Below are 15,144 nucleotides of genomic sequence, written 5' to 3'. Positions count from 1 at the left end.
TCATTTACTTTAATGCACTTTATTTTAAAGCTCTACTCATTTGCCATTATCCATACCATTCTAATTGTTTATGTTAATGTTATTTTCACTTTGTCCATTTGAACCATATTTTGTGATATATTTTGCTTGTGTTGTTTTTGTTTGTGTGGTCTTTGACCATTAATGTACATAATAAGAACAAAAATCATAAAAAATATCTTGTGTGGACTGTTAGTTTGACCTGAGACAATTGGACTTAGAATTTAGGAAATACTCCCTATGCAAAGGACTTGGCCAATGCCAAATTTCATGTAACTAAGTGCTTATGATTTGAAACTTCATCTGATACATCATTAAAGATCCATTTGAGTTCATATGCAACATGATCATTGTGAAGCTGTTATTTTGAACCTGTGACTTATGGCATTATGGAATTCATCTGCTACATGGGCAAATTTGAAGAAGATCATGGAATAGCTAAGCTTGGATGTGGCTATCTTTATTTGATGCCTTGCTCTTCAAGTTGATATATTATGCATTGTTTGTTGCTTGATTCTAATGTCCAAGGGAATTTGGGTTTCTATATGACATTCTGGTCTATTGGATTTCAGCCCATTGGTCAAATCTTTTCAACTCTTAACTTTTAAATTTATGCTTAGGATTAGTCTCTTCATCTCCTCCCCATCTCTTTAATTTTAAAATCTCTCTTTCCTTTTAAAAATTTCTTTGTTTGTACTTGTTTTGTTTCTAAACTTAGACCATTTTGCAAACTAGAAACCTTGGCCTTATGCCATTGCATTTTTAAACTTCTTTTCTTAAATAAACATGTAAATAAACTTAACTATACTTGACTTAAAGATTTCAAAATCCAAAAAGAACTAACTCATTCAAACCATTTTTAGGCCTTTGTGCCTTTCAAACCTAATTTTTGTTAAAAGCAAAGCATCCACTTTGAAATTTGTATCACGAACTACGAGGTTTTGATCCCTCATTCTTATGTTGGTATGTAGGCACAAGTCCGAAGGTCTTGCCAAACACAAAAATATAATTAATGAATTCTTTTCTCATCCCTCCATTCTATTTGTTTGTAAACATTATTTTGTACAAAATACATATGCACACAAGAAAGGGCTCCCTAGGAGTACCTAGGACACTTTGGGTGCTAACATCTTTCCTCTGTGTAACCAACCCCCTTACCTGTAATCTCTGGCATTTTATTATTTTTGATTTGAAATCTTCTTAATTTTTGGGTTTTGTTCGTACTTTTCCCTTTTCCCTTGGAAACAATAAAAGCGCGGTGGCGACTCTTGTTATTTGATGTCTTGCTTATCCATAGCTTGATGATCATGAATTTACCGCTACAACCACATGCTCAAGAGTAACAATTTTGTCCTCAACAAGATCCTTAATAAAATTATGACGAATATCAATATGCTTTGTCCTGGTATGTTGAATGGGATTCTTGGATATATTTATTGCACTCAGATTGTCACAATATAATGTCATGGCATCCTGCTTGACATTATATTCCTTTAGCATTTATTTCATCTAAATCAATTGAGAGCAGCTGCTTCCTACTGCAATATACTCAGCCTCAGCAGTAGACAATGACACATAGTTTTGCTTCTTGTTGAACCAAGATATAAGATTATTTCCCAAGAAGAAGCATCCTCCAGAAGTACTTTTTCTATCATCAGCCTTACATGTCCAGTATGCATCACAATACACTATAATCATGGAATTAGAACTATGAGAATACAACATGACATACTCATTAGTACCATTGATGTATTTCAACATCCTATTCACTTAAGTAATGTGATTGTTTTTTTACTCAACCTGATACCTAGCACATACTCCTACAGCAAAAATGATGTATGGTCTACTAGTTGTAAGATACAAAATACTACTAATCATACTCATGTACAAACTTTGATCCACATCAACACCTTTTTCATCCTTAGTTAATTTCAAGTGAGTTGTTGTAGGTGTCCTTTTGTGACTAGCACTTTCTAGGCCAAACTTCTTCATAATATTCTTAACATACTTGCTTTGAGAAATGAAGATAGTATCATCCATTTGTTTAACTTGAAGACCAAGAAAATAGGTTAATTCACCAACAAGACTCATCTCAAATTCATATTGCATTTGCTTGACAAAATGTTGAACCATCTGGTTCGACATCCCTCCAAACACAAGGTCATCAACATATAGTTGGACTATCATGAGTTTACCATGATTTTCTTTAACAAACAAGGTCTTGCCTGTTCCCCCTTTCCTATAGCCATTATTGACAAGAAACCCAGTTAACCTTTCATACCAAGCTTTAGGTGCTTTCTTCAATCCATAAAGAGTTTTCCTTTGTTTTTAAACATGGTCTGGAAAACTAGGATCTATGAACCCCTTGGATTGTTCAACATACACTTCTTTATTCAAGTACCCATTCAAGAAGACACTTTTCACATCCATCTGAAATAGCTTAAATTTTAGCATACATGCCACTCCTAAGAGCAACCTTATGGATTTAAGATAAGCAACAAGTGCAAAAATCTCATCAAAATCAACCCCTTCAATTTGAGTCTATCCTTGAGCAATAAGCCTAACCTTATTTCTGGTCACAATTCTATTTTCATCAGATTTGTTCTTGTAAATCCATTTTGTGCCAATAACATTCATCCCTTTAGGCCCATGAACTAGGTCTCACACTTCATTCCTTTTGAACTTCCCTAGTTCTTCTTGCATAACATTGATCCAGAATTTATTAGTCAAGGCCTTTTTCACATTTTTAGGTTCAAACTTTGAGGCAAAGCAAACATTGGATATCACATCTCTGGATCTAATGGTGACCTTTTCATTAAGATTTCCAATAATAAGTTCCTTTGGATGATATTTCTAAATTCTGATTGTAAGACCCCAATTTTAACCCTAAGATCCCTCATGCATTTCATCATAAGCATTAGCATTGGGATCATACCTTGGCGTCCTCCTTACCCCTTTCATTGGGTTTATTTTGGGAGAGATCACCAAGCACTTTGTGATTATATCATACTTGTATTTTATCATTTTACTAACCAAAATACCAAAAAAATATGTCTTTGTAGTTGTCTAACTCTTTTGTAGGTAAGGGACATGATATCCTTGATTCATTGATCACATCTAGGGTTTGAGACCCTCATGAACAAAGAGCACCATCAAGAATTGATTCAAGAATGGTTAGAAGCATCATATATGAGTCCCAATTATTTCTACATGTTATATTGATCAATTTTGCTTCAAGAGTTTGAGGGTGATTTGCCTTGGAAACCCTAGTTTGACTGGGTATCTTAAGTAACTTCTCCAACAAGCTATCTCACCAATTGATCAAATTTCTCAAGGGACACTTCAAAATTCATCATATTATGCATATACGATATACCATGAGCCAAGAAAGTCAAGAGAATTAGAAATTAGCAAGTTGGTTCATGGTGGTTGACCAGATGAATTCATCTGATCAAAACTGGGTCTCCCTAGACCCTATCTCCTACAATTTTCACCATATGAAAATGATTCCAAGATAAAACTTACTCTAAATTACATTATAAACAACTTTCATGTTGAGACCTAGAGCTAGTTTTGCTTGGAAAATCATTTTCTATGTTGAAACGTTATAGGTCATTTTGTCTAAACCCTAATTTGAAAGTCAACTTCCCAAGGCCATAACTTGCTCAATTTTTATGATATGAAAGATTTCCAAGTTTAAAAATAAAATTCAATGTGTCTAATTCAACGTTTATATTTGGAGTGGGAGCTAATTCAACTTCTTTGCACATGTGATATGAGGCTACATTATAGGTCACTTTTGACCTATACCATTGATCAGGTGATTTTGCCAAACTTCAAAAATGCATAACTCTATCATTTTAAATCCAAATGACATGAAATTGGTGACCATTTTGAATGTATTTGAGATAGCTATAACTTTTATGAAGACATTTTTCTCATTTTAAGCTCCCATAAAAAGTTAAGCAAGGTGGAATATTGAGACATATGGCTTGACACTTAGAAAATTTTCAATATGTCAAGTTTTTCCAAACTTCCACCTCAAATATCTCCAAGTTCCAAGCTCCTAATGAAAAAGTGTTCAACATAAAACTTGTTCCTCTTGATCTCAGCTTTCTAAAGAGCTAAAATGCATGCATTTTGGATGAGAAATGCATAAGCTGCGCATGGCTTAAACAGGAAGGTATCATGTGTCATAGATCAAACTTCAAACAATAATGCTCAATTGCCTTGCAATCCAATCCACCTCCAATGCATCTGAACTTCATTATGGACTTTTGAACAATCATTTGATGGGCCTATGCGCGCTCATGCAGCTGCTTACATCAGTTTGCCAATTTTGGAAACTTGAAAGGAGTGTGTAATTAACACTTGAATTCTCTATAAATTGAAGCTCAATTACTCAGAATACAGACACACACTGTGCAAGCTTTGATTCCCCACAGAAAACCCTTCATACCAAGAGGATAAACCTGAGAAATTCTATTGAATTTGAGCTTGAATCTCCACTATTTTGGAATTCAATTCTCCAGGGGTCCTTTGATTCTAAGCCATTCCATTCCTCTTCTGCAAGCAATTGGAGTAAAGCAAAGCACGATTCAAATCAAGATCTAGGAAGCTCAGACCTCCATTGAAGGTATTTTGCAGAAAATTTGATCTCTTCGATTCTCCTTGTTTCTTGCTCAATTCTCTTGATTATTGTGTTGGTTGAAGTCTTACCAATGTAGGCAAGGTGTTTGAGTTGTTTTGATGCTAAATCGAAGCAACTCAGATCATGAACCTCATTTTTCAATTCCACATATCTCTCAATATAGTTGGAATTGGAAGAAATGGAGGTGATTTCGTGCTCAGTGATGTTTTCTCTTTAAAATCATGTCCCTGTTTGAAATTTTGGTGATGGTTGATGATGACCAGTCCGACGAGGCTCGCCGGAGAAGACAATCGGAGCTCTGGCTCCGGTGCTGATGTGTTTGAGGTCTAGATCGTGTGATCCAACTCCTATGTTCTAATCTTGGTCGTGCATTGTGATTACCAAGTTTACAACGCAGTGGAGTCGTGCATTGGTGGAATGCACGCTGTGGATCATCAGATCTGCCACCTCAATTAATGAGGGAGATCTGATGGTCCAAGTATTTTTGCAATTTCTGATTTTTCTTTTTATTCCATTGTTTTCAATAATTCATAATAAATTTAATATTGATCCAAAAAATATGGGACTTTCACTGAAAATTTTCAAATATTTTTCTCTTTCATATTCTGAATTAAAATTATTTTTTGGATTATTATTAATATTTTTCATGAATTAATTGATTTTTCATTTGTTTTTAATTGTTTAAAAATATTTTTAAGTGTCCAAAAATTATGAATTTTTTTATCCAAGGTCCTTTGACCTTGTTTGACCTATGCTAAATCACATGGCCATTTATTTGTTGTTTTGATGTGATTTTAGGATTTGGACAAAACATATTTGAATTTAATGCATTATTTTAATATTTTTAATTGAATAAATGTCATTTTAGTTGTGTTGACCATTTGGATTGACTTATTTGAGTTTCTCATTTGTTGTTGGACCTTGGTCAAAGTTGATTTGACTTTGTCGAGTTAATATTATTGGATTTAGGGGATTGATGGAATATACATTCCATCTCCCAAAATGAATGAATGAAATTAATTTGGCAAAAGTCCTCCTTTGACCAATTTGTGATCTCATCCATCCCTTTCCCTCTTCATCTAATTCCTCTTCTTCATCCATTCATTTTCAATTGGCCAATGACATCTCAAAGTCCAAATGCTAGTTGATTAAAAGATTAACATGAGTATGGGGCCACACCTTTTGCATATTTTTGTGTGTGGTATGTTTAATGAGCATAGTTCTTAATACTATGTCTCTAAAATGCATTAACACCAAAAGTTTATTGCCCGGCCTCAAATAGTTGTGACTTCTACATAAGTCCAATTACGATTGCTTAACATAGCGCTAAATTTGTGACACAAAAGACATAAGCATTCTAGTTAGTGAGATTGTAAGTTTCCCCTCTTCCATGGTATTGTGTGGAAACTTGGCCTTCTTTCCTTCCTTTGGAAGATGTTTTGGTTCAAGGATCCATGCTTGTGGCAATTGGGTTGAGTGTTCTCCAAAGAATGTCTTGAAATCAAAAAGCAAAACAAAACTAACTATTAACTTACTAACCATTAACTTTTACTTTCAAGCTTTTACTTTTAATGCAATTTACTTTTATTGTTCTATTATCATTTATCATTGTACATATCATTCTATTTGTTTATGTTTATGCAATCCTCACTTTGTCCACTTGGACCATATTGTGTGATATTATTTTGTTTGCTTGTTTGTTTGGTCTTTGACCATTAATGCACATAATAATAACAGAAACCCTAAAAAACTTTTGAGTGGACTGTTATTTTGATCTCCCCAATTGGACTTAGAATTTAGGCAACATTCCTTTGCTAATGGACTTGGCCAATGCCAATTTGTTGAAAGACCAAGAACTTGCAAGTTTAAATTTATCTGACACATCATTCTAGATCTCTCCAGATTCATCTGCTACATTGATCCTTGTTAAGCTGTTATGTTGAACCTGTGACTTGTGGAATTCATCTGCTACATAGGCTATTTTGAAGAAGATCATGAAGTGGATAAGTGAAATTCTAGTTAACAGACTATCGATGTCACACGGGATGTTATGACATCCAATTCTGCGTAGACAAGAATTATGCATAACTTAAAAGTAAAGTGCAGTAAATAACACAAGTGATTGTTTACCTAGTTCGGTGTCACACACACCTACGTCTGGGGGCTACCAAGCCAGGGAGGAAATCCACTATTAGTAGTATTAATTCAGACCTTAAACCAACTGTTTAATCCTATCACTTAATACCTACCCAATGCAATTTCAATCTTAAACTAAGACCAGAGTTCCTACTCACTCCCCCTCAATCACCGCAGTGATTACAACCTTTAATTAGATTAAAGTTAATGGTGAAGTTATACTTCAAACAACTCTTGATTGTGCTTAACAGCTTTAATCAAGATACACAACACTCACGCTTAAAAGCTTAGAGTGACACAACACTTACAACTCAATGAACACCCTAGTCCAATGCAATCATCTAAGTGATAATTGCTTGGCTTACAAGATAGACCTAATACAAGACACAACCAAAAATACAGCAGTGAAGTATGATGGAACAATAAAATCTTCACGCCTAAAACCCCCGAGTTCTAAAAGAAGGATTGTCATCCTTTTATATTGCAACACTTGGGCCTTGTACTTGTATTTCCTAAAATTAAGGTTAAGCAAGTTAACCTAATTTCCATATATTAGGGTACTAACAAATAGGATATTTGTTAGGTTCATTAATTGTAGCTCAGTTGTTAGTTTCCTGGATTTTAGCTCAGCTGTTGGACTCCTGAAGAATAGCCTGAGAAAAATACTGAAACAGAAAAACTAACCATCCTACACTTTAGCATATGCTGTCAGGAATGAATGTCACAACATTCAGTTTGACGTCCAGAACATATACCATATGCTAAGTCTGTTATTTTCCTGAAAACAGACTGTGCTAAATGTTGTACTGGAAAAGACCAACCAGTCTATACTTCAGTATCAGCTTACAATAATAAATGTCAAAATATCCAGTTTGACATTTTGACAATGAGCCTTATGCCAGATCTGTTATCCTCCTGAAGAACAGACTGAAATAAATACTGAACTGAAGCAGAAAAACCAACCTGCCTATTATTCATTATATGCTGTCACTGATGAATGTCATAACATCCAGTTTGACATTCAGACAGTAGGCCTTATGCCAGGTCTGTTATTCCCTTGATAAACAGACTGAAATAAATACTGAGTTATAACAGACAACCAACCTCAGTATCTGCTGACAGGGATGAATGTCACAACATTTAGTTTTACATTCAGTAAATCCTGTATTAGTTAAACCTGCAGCATACTACTCAAGTATGTCATGACATCAGTCAAGACATCAGAGTACAGTTAGATGTTCTAACACAAAATGCAGCCAATCAAACATCTCCAAAGCATGTCATGACATCAGTCAAGGCATTATAGTCCAGTTAGTGTTTTACCACAAAATGCAGCCAATCAAACATCTACAAACTCCCCCTTTGGCAAATTTTTGGCTAAAACAACTTGGCATCACAACAGAGTTCACAGCAGCGGAAAAACACACATCTAGCAGGGAAATTAACCTAGCTAATACACTCAGAGCAGCAACACACTCAACACACATAGAAGTTAAATAAAAACTTCTAACAGCAACACACACACAGAAGTTAAATAAAAACTTCAAACAACAGCACACATACACTCATCACACTGCAGCACAACCTCTGGATTAGAGGATCTTCAATATTTGTTTAAGCACATAGCAAATAATCTGTTGTCCTGGGTTACAGGTGTTACTCCCCCTTTTTGTCAAAAATGTTGCCAAAGCAACACTTAAAGATTACAGACCAACACAAAACAAATAAAGTTAAACAAAATTGGCAGAAACCCAATCTTGATCTTGCTTCTCAACCTTGATCAAGACAGCATCCACTTGATCTTGCTTCACAACTTTGATCAAGTAGAGACACACTCTGTCTTCACAGCAGGTATATCAGATGCCATGACTTTCTGTATGACATCTTGAACCACTCCTGCATGAACTTCAGCAGGTACATAGGCCGTCTCATGTTAGGATATCCCCTTAACATCTTGTTAATACACTTGCAGCAAGTGAAATAGCTATGATTTGTTGACCAATCAGAGCATACTTTCAATTGTTTAATAATTAGAAATATTAAACAATACATTCCAAACATCATTGGTTGCTATAAATCCTCAGAAAGGCATATTCCCAATTTCCCCTTAAATTTTCAAACTGAGTAGCATCCAAAGCCTTTGTGAATATGTCAACAAGTTGTAGTTCAGTGGCTACATGTCCCAAGGTAATCACTTTGTCTTCCACCAGATCTCTGATGAAGTGATGTCTAATGTCAATATGTTTGGTCCTGCTGTGTTGGATGGGATTCTTTGAAATATTGATGGCACTGAGATTGTCACTGAACAATGTCATGACATTCTGAGAGACATTGTACTCAGTCAGCATCTGTTTCATCCACACCAGTTGGGAACAACTCCTTCCAGCTGCTATGTACTCAGCTTCTGCAGTGGATAGTGATACACAGTTCTGTTTCTTGCTGAACCATGATATGAGATTGTTTCCCAAGAAGAAACATCCTCCTGATGTACTTTTTCTGTCATCAGCACTCCCAGCCCAATCAGCATCACAATACCCAGATAAGACAGGCTCAGAGCCATGAGAGTATAGCATACCATAGTCACAAGTCCCATTGACATACTTAAGAATCCTCTTGACTTGATTTAAGTGGCTCACTTTGGGTTCTGCTTGGTATCTAGCACACACTCCAACTGCATAGGAAATATCAGGTCTACTGGCAGTTAGATATAATAGACTACCTATCATGCTTCTATACAAGCATTGATTAACACTGGGACCTCCTTCATCTTTGGTTAATTTTAAATGAGTAGGTGCAGGAGTTCTTTTGTGCCTAACATTATCCATACCAAACTTCTTAACTATGTTTTTGGCATATTTGCTTTGGGAGAGATATAGAATCCTCCATTTGGTTGACTTGCATTCCAAGAAAATAAGTCAATTCCCCAACCAGACTCATTTCAAACTCAGATTGCATCTGGTGAACAAAATGTTTCACCATTTGCTCTGACAGTCCACCAAAGACAATATCATCCACATAAATTTGGGCAATCATGATTTTGCCATCTTCATCCTTCACAAACAAGGTCTTATCTATCCCTCTTTTTTTGTACCCATGAGAGGTCAGAAATTCAGTCAACCTTTCATACCAAGCTCTAGGAGCTTGCTTCAACCCATACAAAGCTTTCCTCAACTTGTACACATGTTTAGGCAAGTTAGGATCACAGAACCCTTTAGGTTGTTCCACATAGACTTCTTCATTCAAGTAGCCATTTAAAAAGGCACTCTTCACATCCATTTGGAACAATTTGAACTTTAGAATGCAGGCCACACCTAACAGTAATCTTATTGACTCAAGTCTTGCAATAGGTGCAAACGTCTCATCAAAATCAACCCCTTCAACTTGTGTATACCCTTGTGCCACTAGTCTTGCTTTATTCCTAGTGATTACTCCTTTCTCATCAGACTTGTTCTTGTAAATCCACTTGGTACCAATGATGTTAGTCTCTTCAGGTCGTGGAACTAACTCCCATACTTCATTCCTTTTAAACTGCTCCAGTTCATCTTGCATGGCATTGATCCAATATTCATCAGTCAGGGCTTCTTTCACATTTTTTGGTTCAACCTTGGATACAAAATAGGAATTTGAGCTATTCTCCCTTGATCTGGTAGTCACACCACTATTGGGATCCCCTATGATAAGATCCTTAGGGTAGTATTTATGAATTCTGATAGAAGGCACTTTGTTGGATGCATCTACCTCACATTCAGGAGGAGTTTCCTGTATCTCTTCAGACTTGACTGGTATGTCTGTTGAAGTATCAAGGAATGTTCCAACATCCTCTATGACATTGACTCCTTCCTCTTTATCATCCACAATAACATTTATGGATTCCATCAGGACATTGGTCCTGGAGTTGAACACTCTGTAGGCTCTGTTGTTAGTTGAGTATCCTAGGAATATACCCTCATCACTTTTGAGGTCCATTTTCCTTCTCTGTTCACGATCTGTAAGAATGTAACATTTGCTTCCAAAGATATGAAAGTATTTCACAGTAGGTTTTCTGCCTTTCCATATTTCATACAGAGTGGAAGAGGTTCCTTTTCTCAAGGTAACTCTATTGTGAACATAGCAAGCTGTATTCATAGCTTCGGCCCAAAAGTGCATAGGAAGCTTCTTTGCATGAATCATAGCCCTGGCAGATTCTTGAATAGTTCTGTTTTTCCTTTCAACTATCCCATTTTGCTGAGGAGTTATAGGAGAGGAAAACTCATGACTTATCCCTTCAGATGTGCAGAACTCATTAAACTTGGAGTTTTAAAACTCCGTCCCATGGTCACTCCTAATTCGGACAACACAACTATCCTTTTCCCTTTGAAGTCTGATGCACAGATCTTTGAAGACATCAAATGCATCTGATTTTTCTCTGATGAAGCTTATCCAAGTGTATCTGGAATGGTCATCAACAACTACATAGGCATATCTCTTTCCACCCAGACTTTCAACCTGCATAGGTCCCATTAAGTCCATGTGCAAAAGTTCCAGAGTTTTGAATGTTGTAGATGTCCCAGCTTAGGATGTGACATCTTGGTTTGCTTGCCAACCTGGCATTCTCCACAAACTCTTCCTTCATCAATGAGCAGCTTTGGGATTCCTCTAACTGCTTCCTTGGATATGATCTTTTTCATACCCCTTAAATGAAGATGACCAAGACGTCTATGCCACAGCTTCACCTCCTGTTCTTCCTTGGCTGAGGAGAAAATTGTGAAGTAGTTTGAGACTTTAGGTTCCCAGAGATAGCAGTTATCTTTGGATCTGGCTCCTCTCATAACTTCCTGATTATCTCCATTCGTCACAACACATAGCTCCTTAGTGAACTGAACATAGAACCCTTGATCACACAGCTGACTTATGCTGATGAGATTAGCAGTTAGTCCTTTTACTAACAGCACATTATTCAGTTCTGGAACTCCAAAACTGTCCAGCTTACCCACACCTTTGATTCTTCCTTTAGCACCATCACCAAAGGTCACATAACTGGTAGTATGAGGTTGTATGTCCACCAATAAATTCTCCATACCAGTCATATGTCTTGAGCAACCACTATCAAAGTACCAGTCTTCTCTGGTAGATGCCCTTAGAGCTGTATGAGCTAACCTAGCAACCCATTGTCGTTTCTTGATGGGGGCATTATGCTTATATGCCTTATGCTTAGGTCTGACATGAGGGGTTTGGTTAGGATAACCATGCAACATGTAGCAGAAGGCTTTTATATGACCAAATCTACCACAGTAGTGACATCCCCATCTCTGAAATTTCTTCTTCTGATGGTTACTCATTCTGGTTCCCTGAGGTTGAGACATTGGCTGTGACTTCTTCTTGAATTTCTGAACTTCAGTCTTTGAGCGTTTGTGTTCAGCAGAGGATTTCTTCACAAAGCCTAGACCAGACATGGTTCCTGACTTCTGTCCCACCTTTAGGATCTCTTCCAACGTGTCAGTTCCTTTATTTAGCATTCTGATGGATTTTGTCATTTGATCTAGCTTGGAGTCAGCAAGGTTATCTCACCATTTAGACCATCTATGACTGTCAGATGCTTCTTTTTCTCATCCTCCAGCTCCTTGATGAGTTTCTTCTGCTTTTCTCCTTGTACACACACTTCTGCACTTTTGACACATAGCTCTTTATATGAAGCAGCAAGTTCATCAAAAGTAAGTTCATCTCCACTTGAGTCATCATCAGAGGCACAAACACTGGTTAGTGCAGTAACATGCTTAGCAGATTCTCCTTCAGATTCACTCTCAGAATCTCCTTTAGACCAGGTGACAGATAGCCCCTTCTTTTGCATCTTGAGGTAAGTAGGACATTAAACTCTAACGTGTCCAAAACCTTCACATCCATGACACTGGATTCCCTTGCCTTGGTTGAACTTTTCTTCAGATGTTGATCTTTTCCTGATGTCAGACAAAATGTTCTTGACATTAGGTCTACCTTTTTGATCAATCTTCTTTATGAACTTGTTGAACTGTCTCTCAAGCATGGCTATGGCTTCTGATATGCTTTCATCACCTCTAGTACTTCCTTCTTCTGAATCCTCTTCAGTATTTGATACAAAAGCTATGCTTTTGTTCTTCTTTTCAACATTCTCACACAAGCCCATTTCAAAAGTTTGGAGAGAACCAATAAGCTCATCAACCTTCATATTGCAGATATCTTGAGCCTCTTCTATAGCAGTGACCTTCATGGAAAATCTCTTTGGCAATGATCTGAGAATCTTTCTTACAAGTTTCTCTTCAGCCATTTTCTCTCCTAAGCCACCAGAAGTGTTGGCAATTTCAAGAACATTCATGTGGAAGTCATGAATAGTCTCATCCTCTTTCATCCTCAGATTTTCAAACTTGGTGGTCAGCATCTGAAGTTTAGACATCCTCACTTTGGAGGTACCTTCATGAGTTGTTTTGAGAGTATCCCAAACTTCTTTAGCCAGTTCACAGTGATGCACCAGTCTGAAAATGTTCTTATTTATTCCATTGAATAGTGCATTCAAGGCCTCAGAGTTTCCAAGGGCTAATGCCTCTTGCTCCTTGTCCCACTCTTCTTCTGGAATTTGCATAATGATTCCATCTTTACCTGTCTTCGTTGGATGTTCCCATCCTTTGTTGACAGCTCTCCAGACCTTGCTATCTAGAGACCTCAAGAAGGCTATCATACGAGGTTTCCAGTCATCATAGTTAGAACCATCCAGCATGGGTGGTCTATTTGAGTATCCTACATCCTTGTCCATGGTACTAGAAAGTAACGTCCCTAGATCTCACCCAGAAATTAACAGGCAGGGTGCCTGCTCTGATACCAAGTGAAATTCTAGTTAACAGACTATCGATGTCACACGGGATGTTATGACATCCAATTCTGCGCAGACAAGAATTATGCAGAACTTAAAAGTAAAGTGCAGTAAATAACACAAGTGATTATTTACCCAGTTCGGTGTCACACACACCTACGTCTGGGGGCTACCAAGCCAGGGAGGAAATCCACTATTAGTAGTATTAATTCAGACCTTAAACCAATTGTTTAATCCTATCACTTAATACCTACCCAATGCAATTTCAATCTTAAACTAAGACCAGAGTTCCTACTCCCTCCCTCTCAATCACCGCAGTGATTACAACCTTTAATTAGATTAAAGTTAATGGTGAAGTTATACTTCAAACAACTCTTGATTGTGCTTAACAGCTTTAATCAAGATACACAGCACTCACGCTTAAAAGCTTAGAGTGACACAACACTTACAACTCAATGAACACCCTAGTCCAATGCAATCATTTAAGTGATAATTGCTTGGCTTACAAGATAGACCTAATACAAGACACAACCAAAAATACAACAGTGAAGTATGATGGAACAATAAAATCTTCACGCCTAAAACCCCCGAGTTCTGAAAGAAGGATTGCCATCCTTTTATATTGCAGCACTTGGGCCTTGTACTTGTATTTCCTAAAATTAAGGTTAAGCAAGTTAACCTAATTTCCACATATTAGGGTACTAACAAATAGGCTATTTTTTAGGTTCTTTAATTGTAGCTCAGTTGTTAGTTTCCTGGATTTTAGCTCAGCTGTTGGACTCCTGAAGAATAGCCTGAGAAAAATACTGAAACAGAAAAACTAACCATCCTACACTTTAGCATATGCTGTCAGGAATGAATGTCACAACATTCAGTTTGACGTCCAGAACATATACCATATGCTAAGTCTGTTATTTTCCTGAAAACAGACTGTGCTAAATGCTGTACTGTAAAAGACCAACCAGTCTATACTTCAGTATCAGCTTACAATAATAAATGTCAAAACATCCAGTTTGACATTTTGACAATGAGCCTTATGCCAGGTCTGTTATCCTCCTGAAGAACAGACTGAAATAAATACTGAACTGAAGCAGAAAAACCAACCTGCCTATTATTCAATATATGTTGTCACTGATGAATGTCATAACATCCAGTTTGACATTCAGACAGTAGGCCTTATGCCAGGTCTGTTATTCCCTTGATAAATAGACTGAAATAAATACTGAGTTATAACAGACAACCAACTTCAGTATCTGCTGACAGGGATGAATGTCACAATATTTAGTTTGACATTCAGTAAATCCTGTATTTGTTAAACCTGCAGCATACTACTCAAGTATGTCATGACATCAGTCAAGACATCAGAGTACAGTTAGATGTTCTAACACAAAATGCAGCCAATCAAACATCTCCAAAGCATGTCATGACATCAGTCAAGGCATTATAGTCCAGTTAGTGTTTTACCATAAAATGCAGCCAATCAAACATCTACAATAAGCTTGGATGAGGCCATCTTTAT

General features: G+C 36.9%; 1 protein-coding gene across 1 annotated transcript; it reads right to left on the bottom strand.

The window, feature by feature from the left end:
- Nucleotides 1-1,527: 1,527 nt before the first annotated feature.
- LOC127136228 (uncharacterized mitochondrial protein AtMg00810-like) lies at nucleotides 1,528-2,058 on the bottom strand. The gene is made up of 2 exons (XM_051062817.1): nucleotides 1,826-2,058; nucleotides 1,528-1,726 (listed from the first exon to the last, which is right to left on the bottom strand). The coding sequence occupies exons 1-2, from the start codon at nucleotides 2,056-2,058 to the stop codon at nucleotides 1,528-1,530; spliced, it is 432 nt and encodes a 143-aa protein (XP_050918774.1).
- Between the last annotated feature and the right edge of the window lie 13,086 nt (nucleotides 2,059-15,144).

This window comes from Lathyrus oleraceus, chromosome 4 (genome assembly GCF_024323335.1).
Source record: "Lathyrus oleraceus cultivar Zhongwan6 chromosome 4, CAAS_Psat_ZW6_1.0, whole genome shotgun sequence".
Taxonomy (NCBI): domain Eukaryota; kingdom Viridiplantae; phylum Streptophyta; class Magnoliopsida; order Fabales; family Fabaceae; genus Lathyrus; species Lathyrus oleraceus.
The sequence above is the reverse complement of the archived record's forward strand: the minus strand, read 5'-3'. Positions and strand labels throughout refer to the sequence as shown.

Bases quoted from the DNA above. Each gene is read 5' to 3' on its own strand.
- LOC127136228 (XM_051062817.1), bottom strand. From the start codon at position 2,058: ATGGATGATACTATCTTCATTTCTCAAAGCAAGTATGTTAAGAATATT. The intron at 1,727-1,825 runs GTATCAGGTTGA...GTATTCTCATAG, and splicing joins GCTGTAGGAGTATGTGCTAG to TTCTAATTCCATGATTATAG.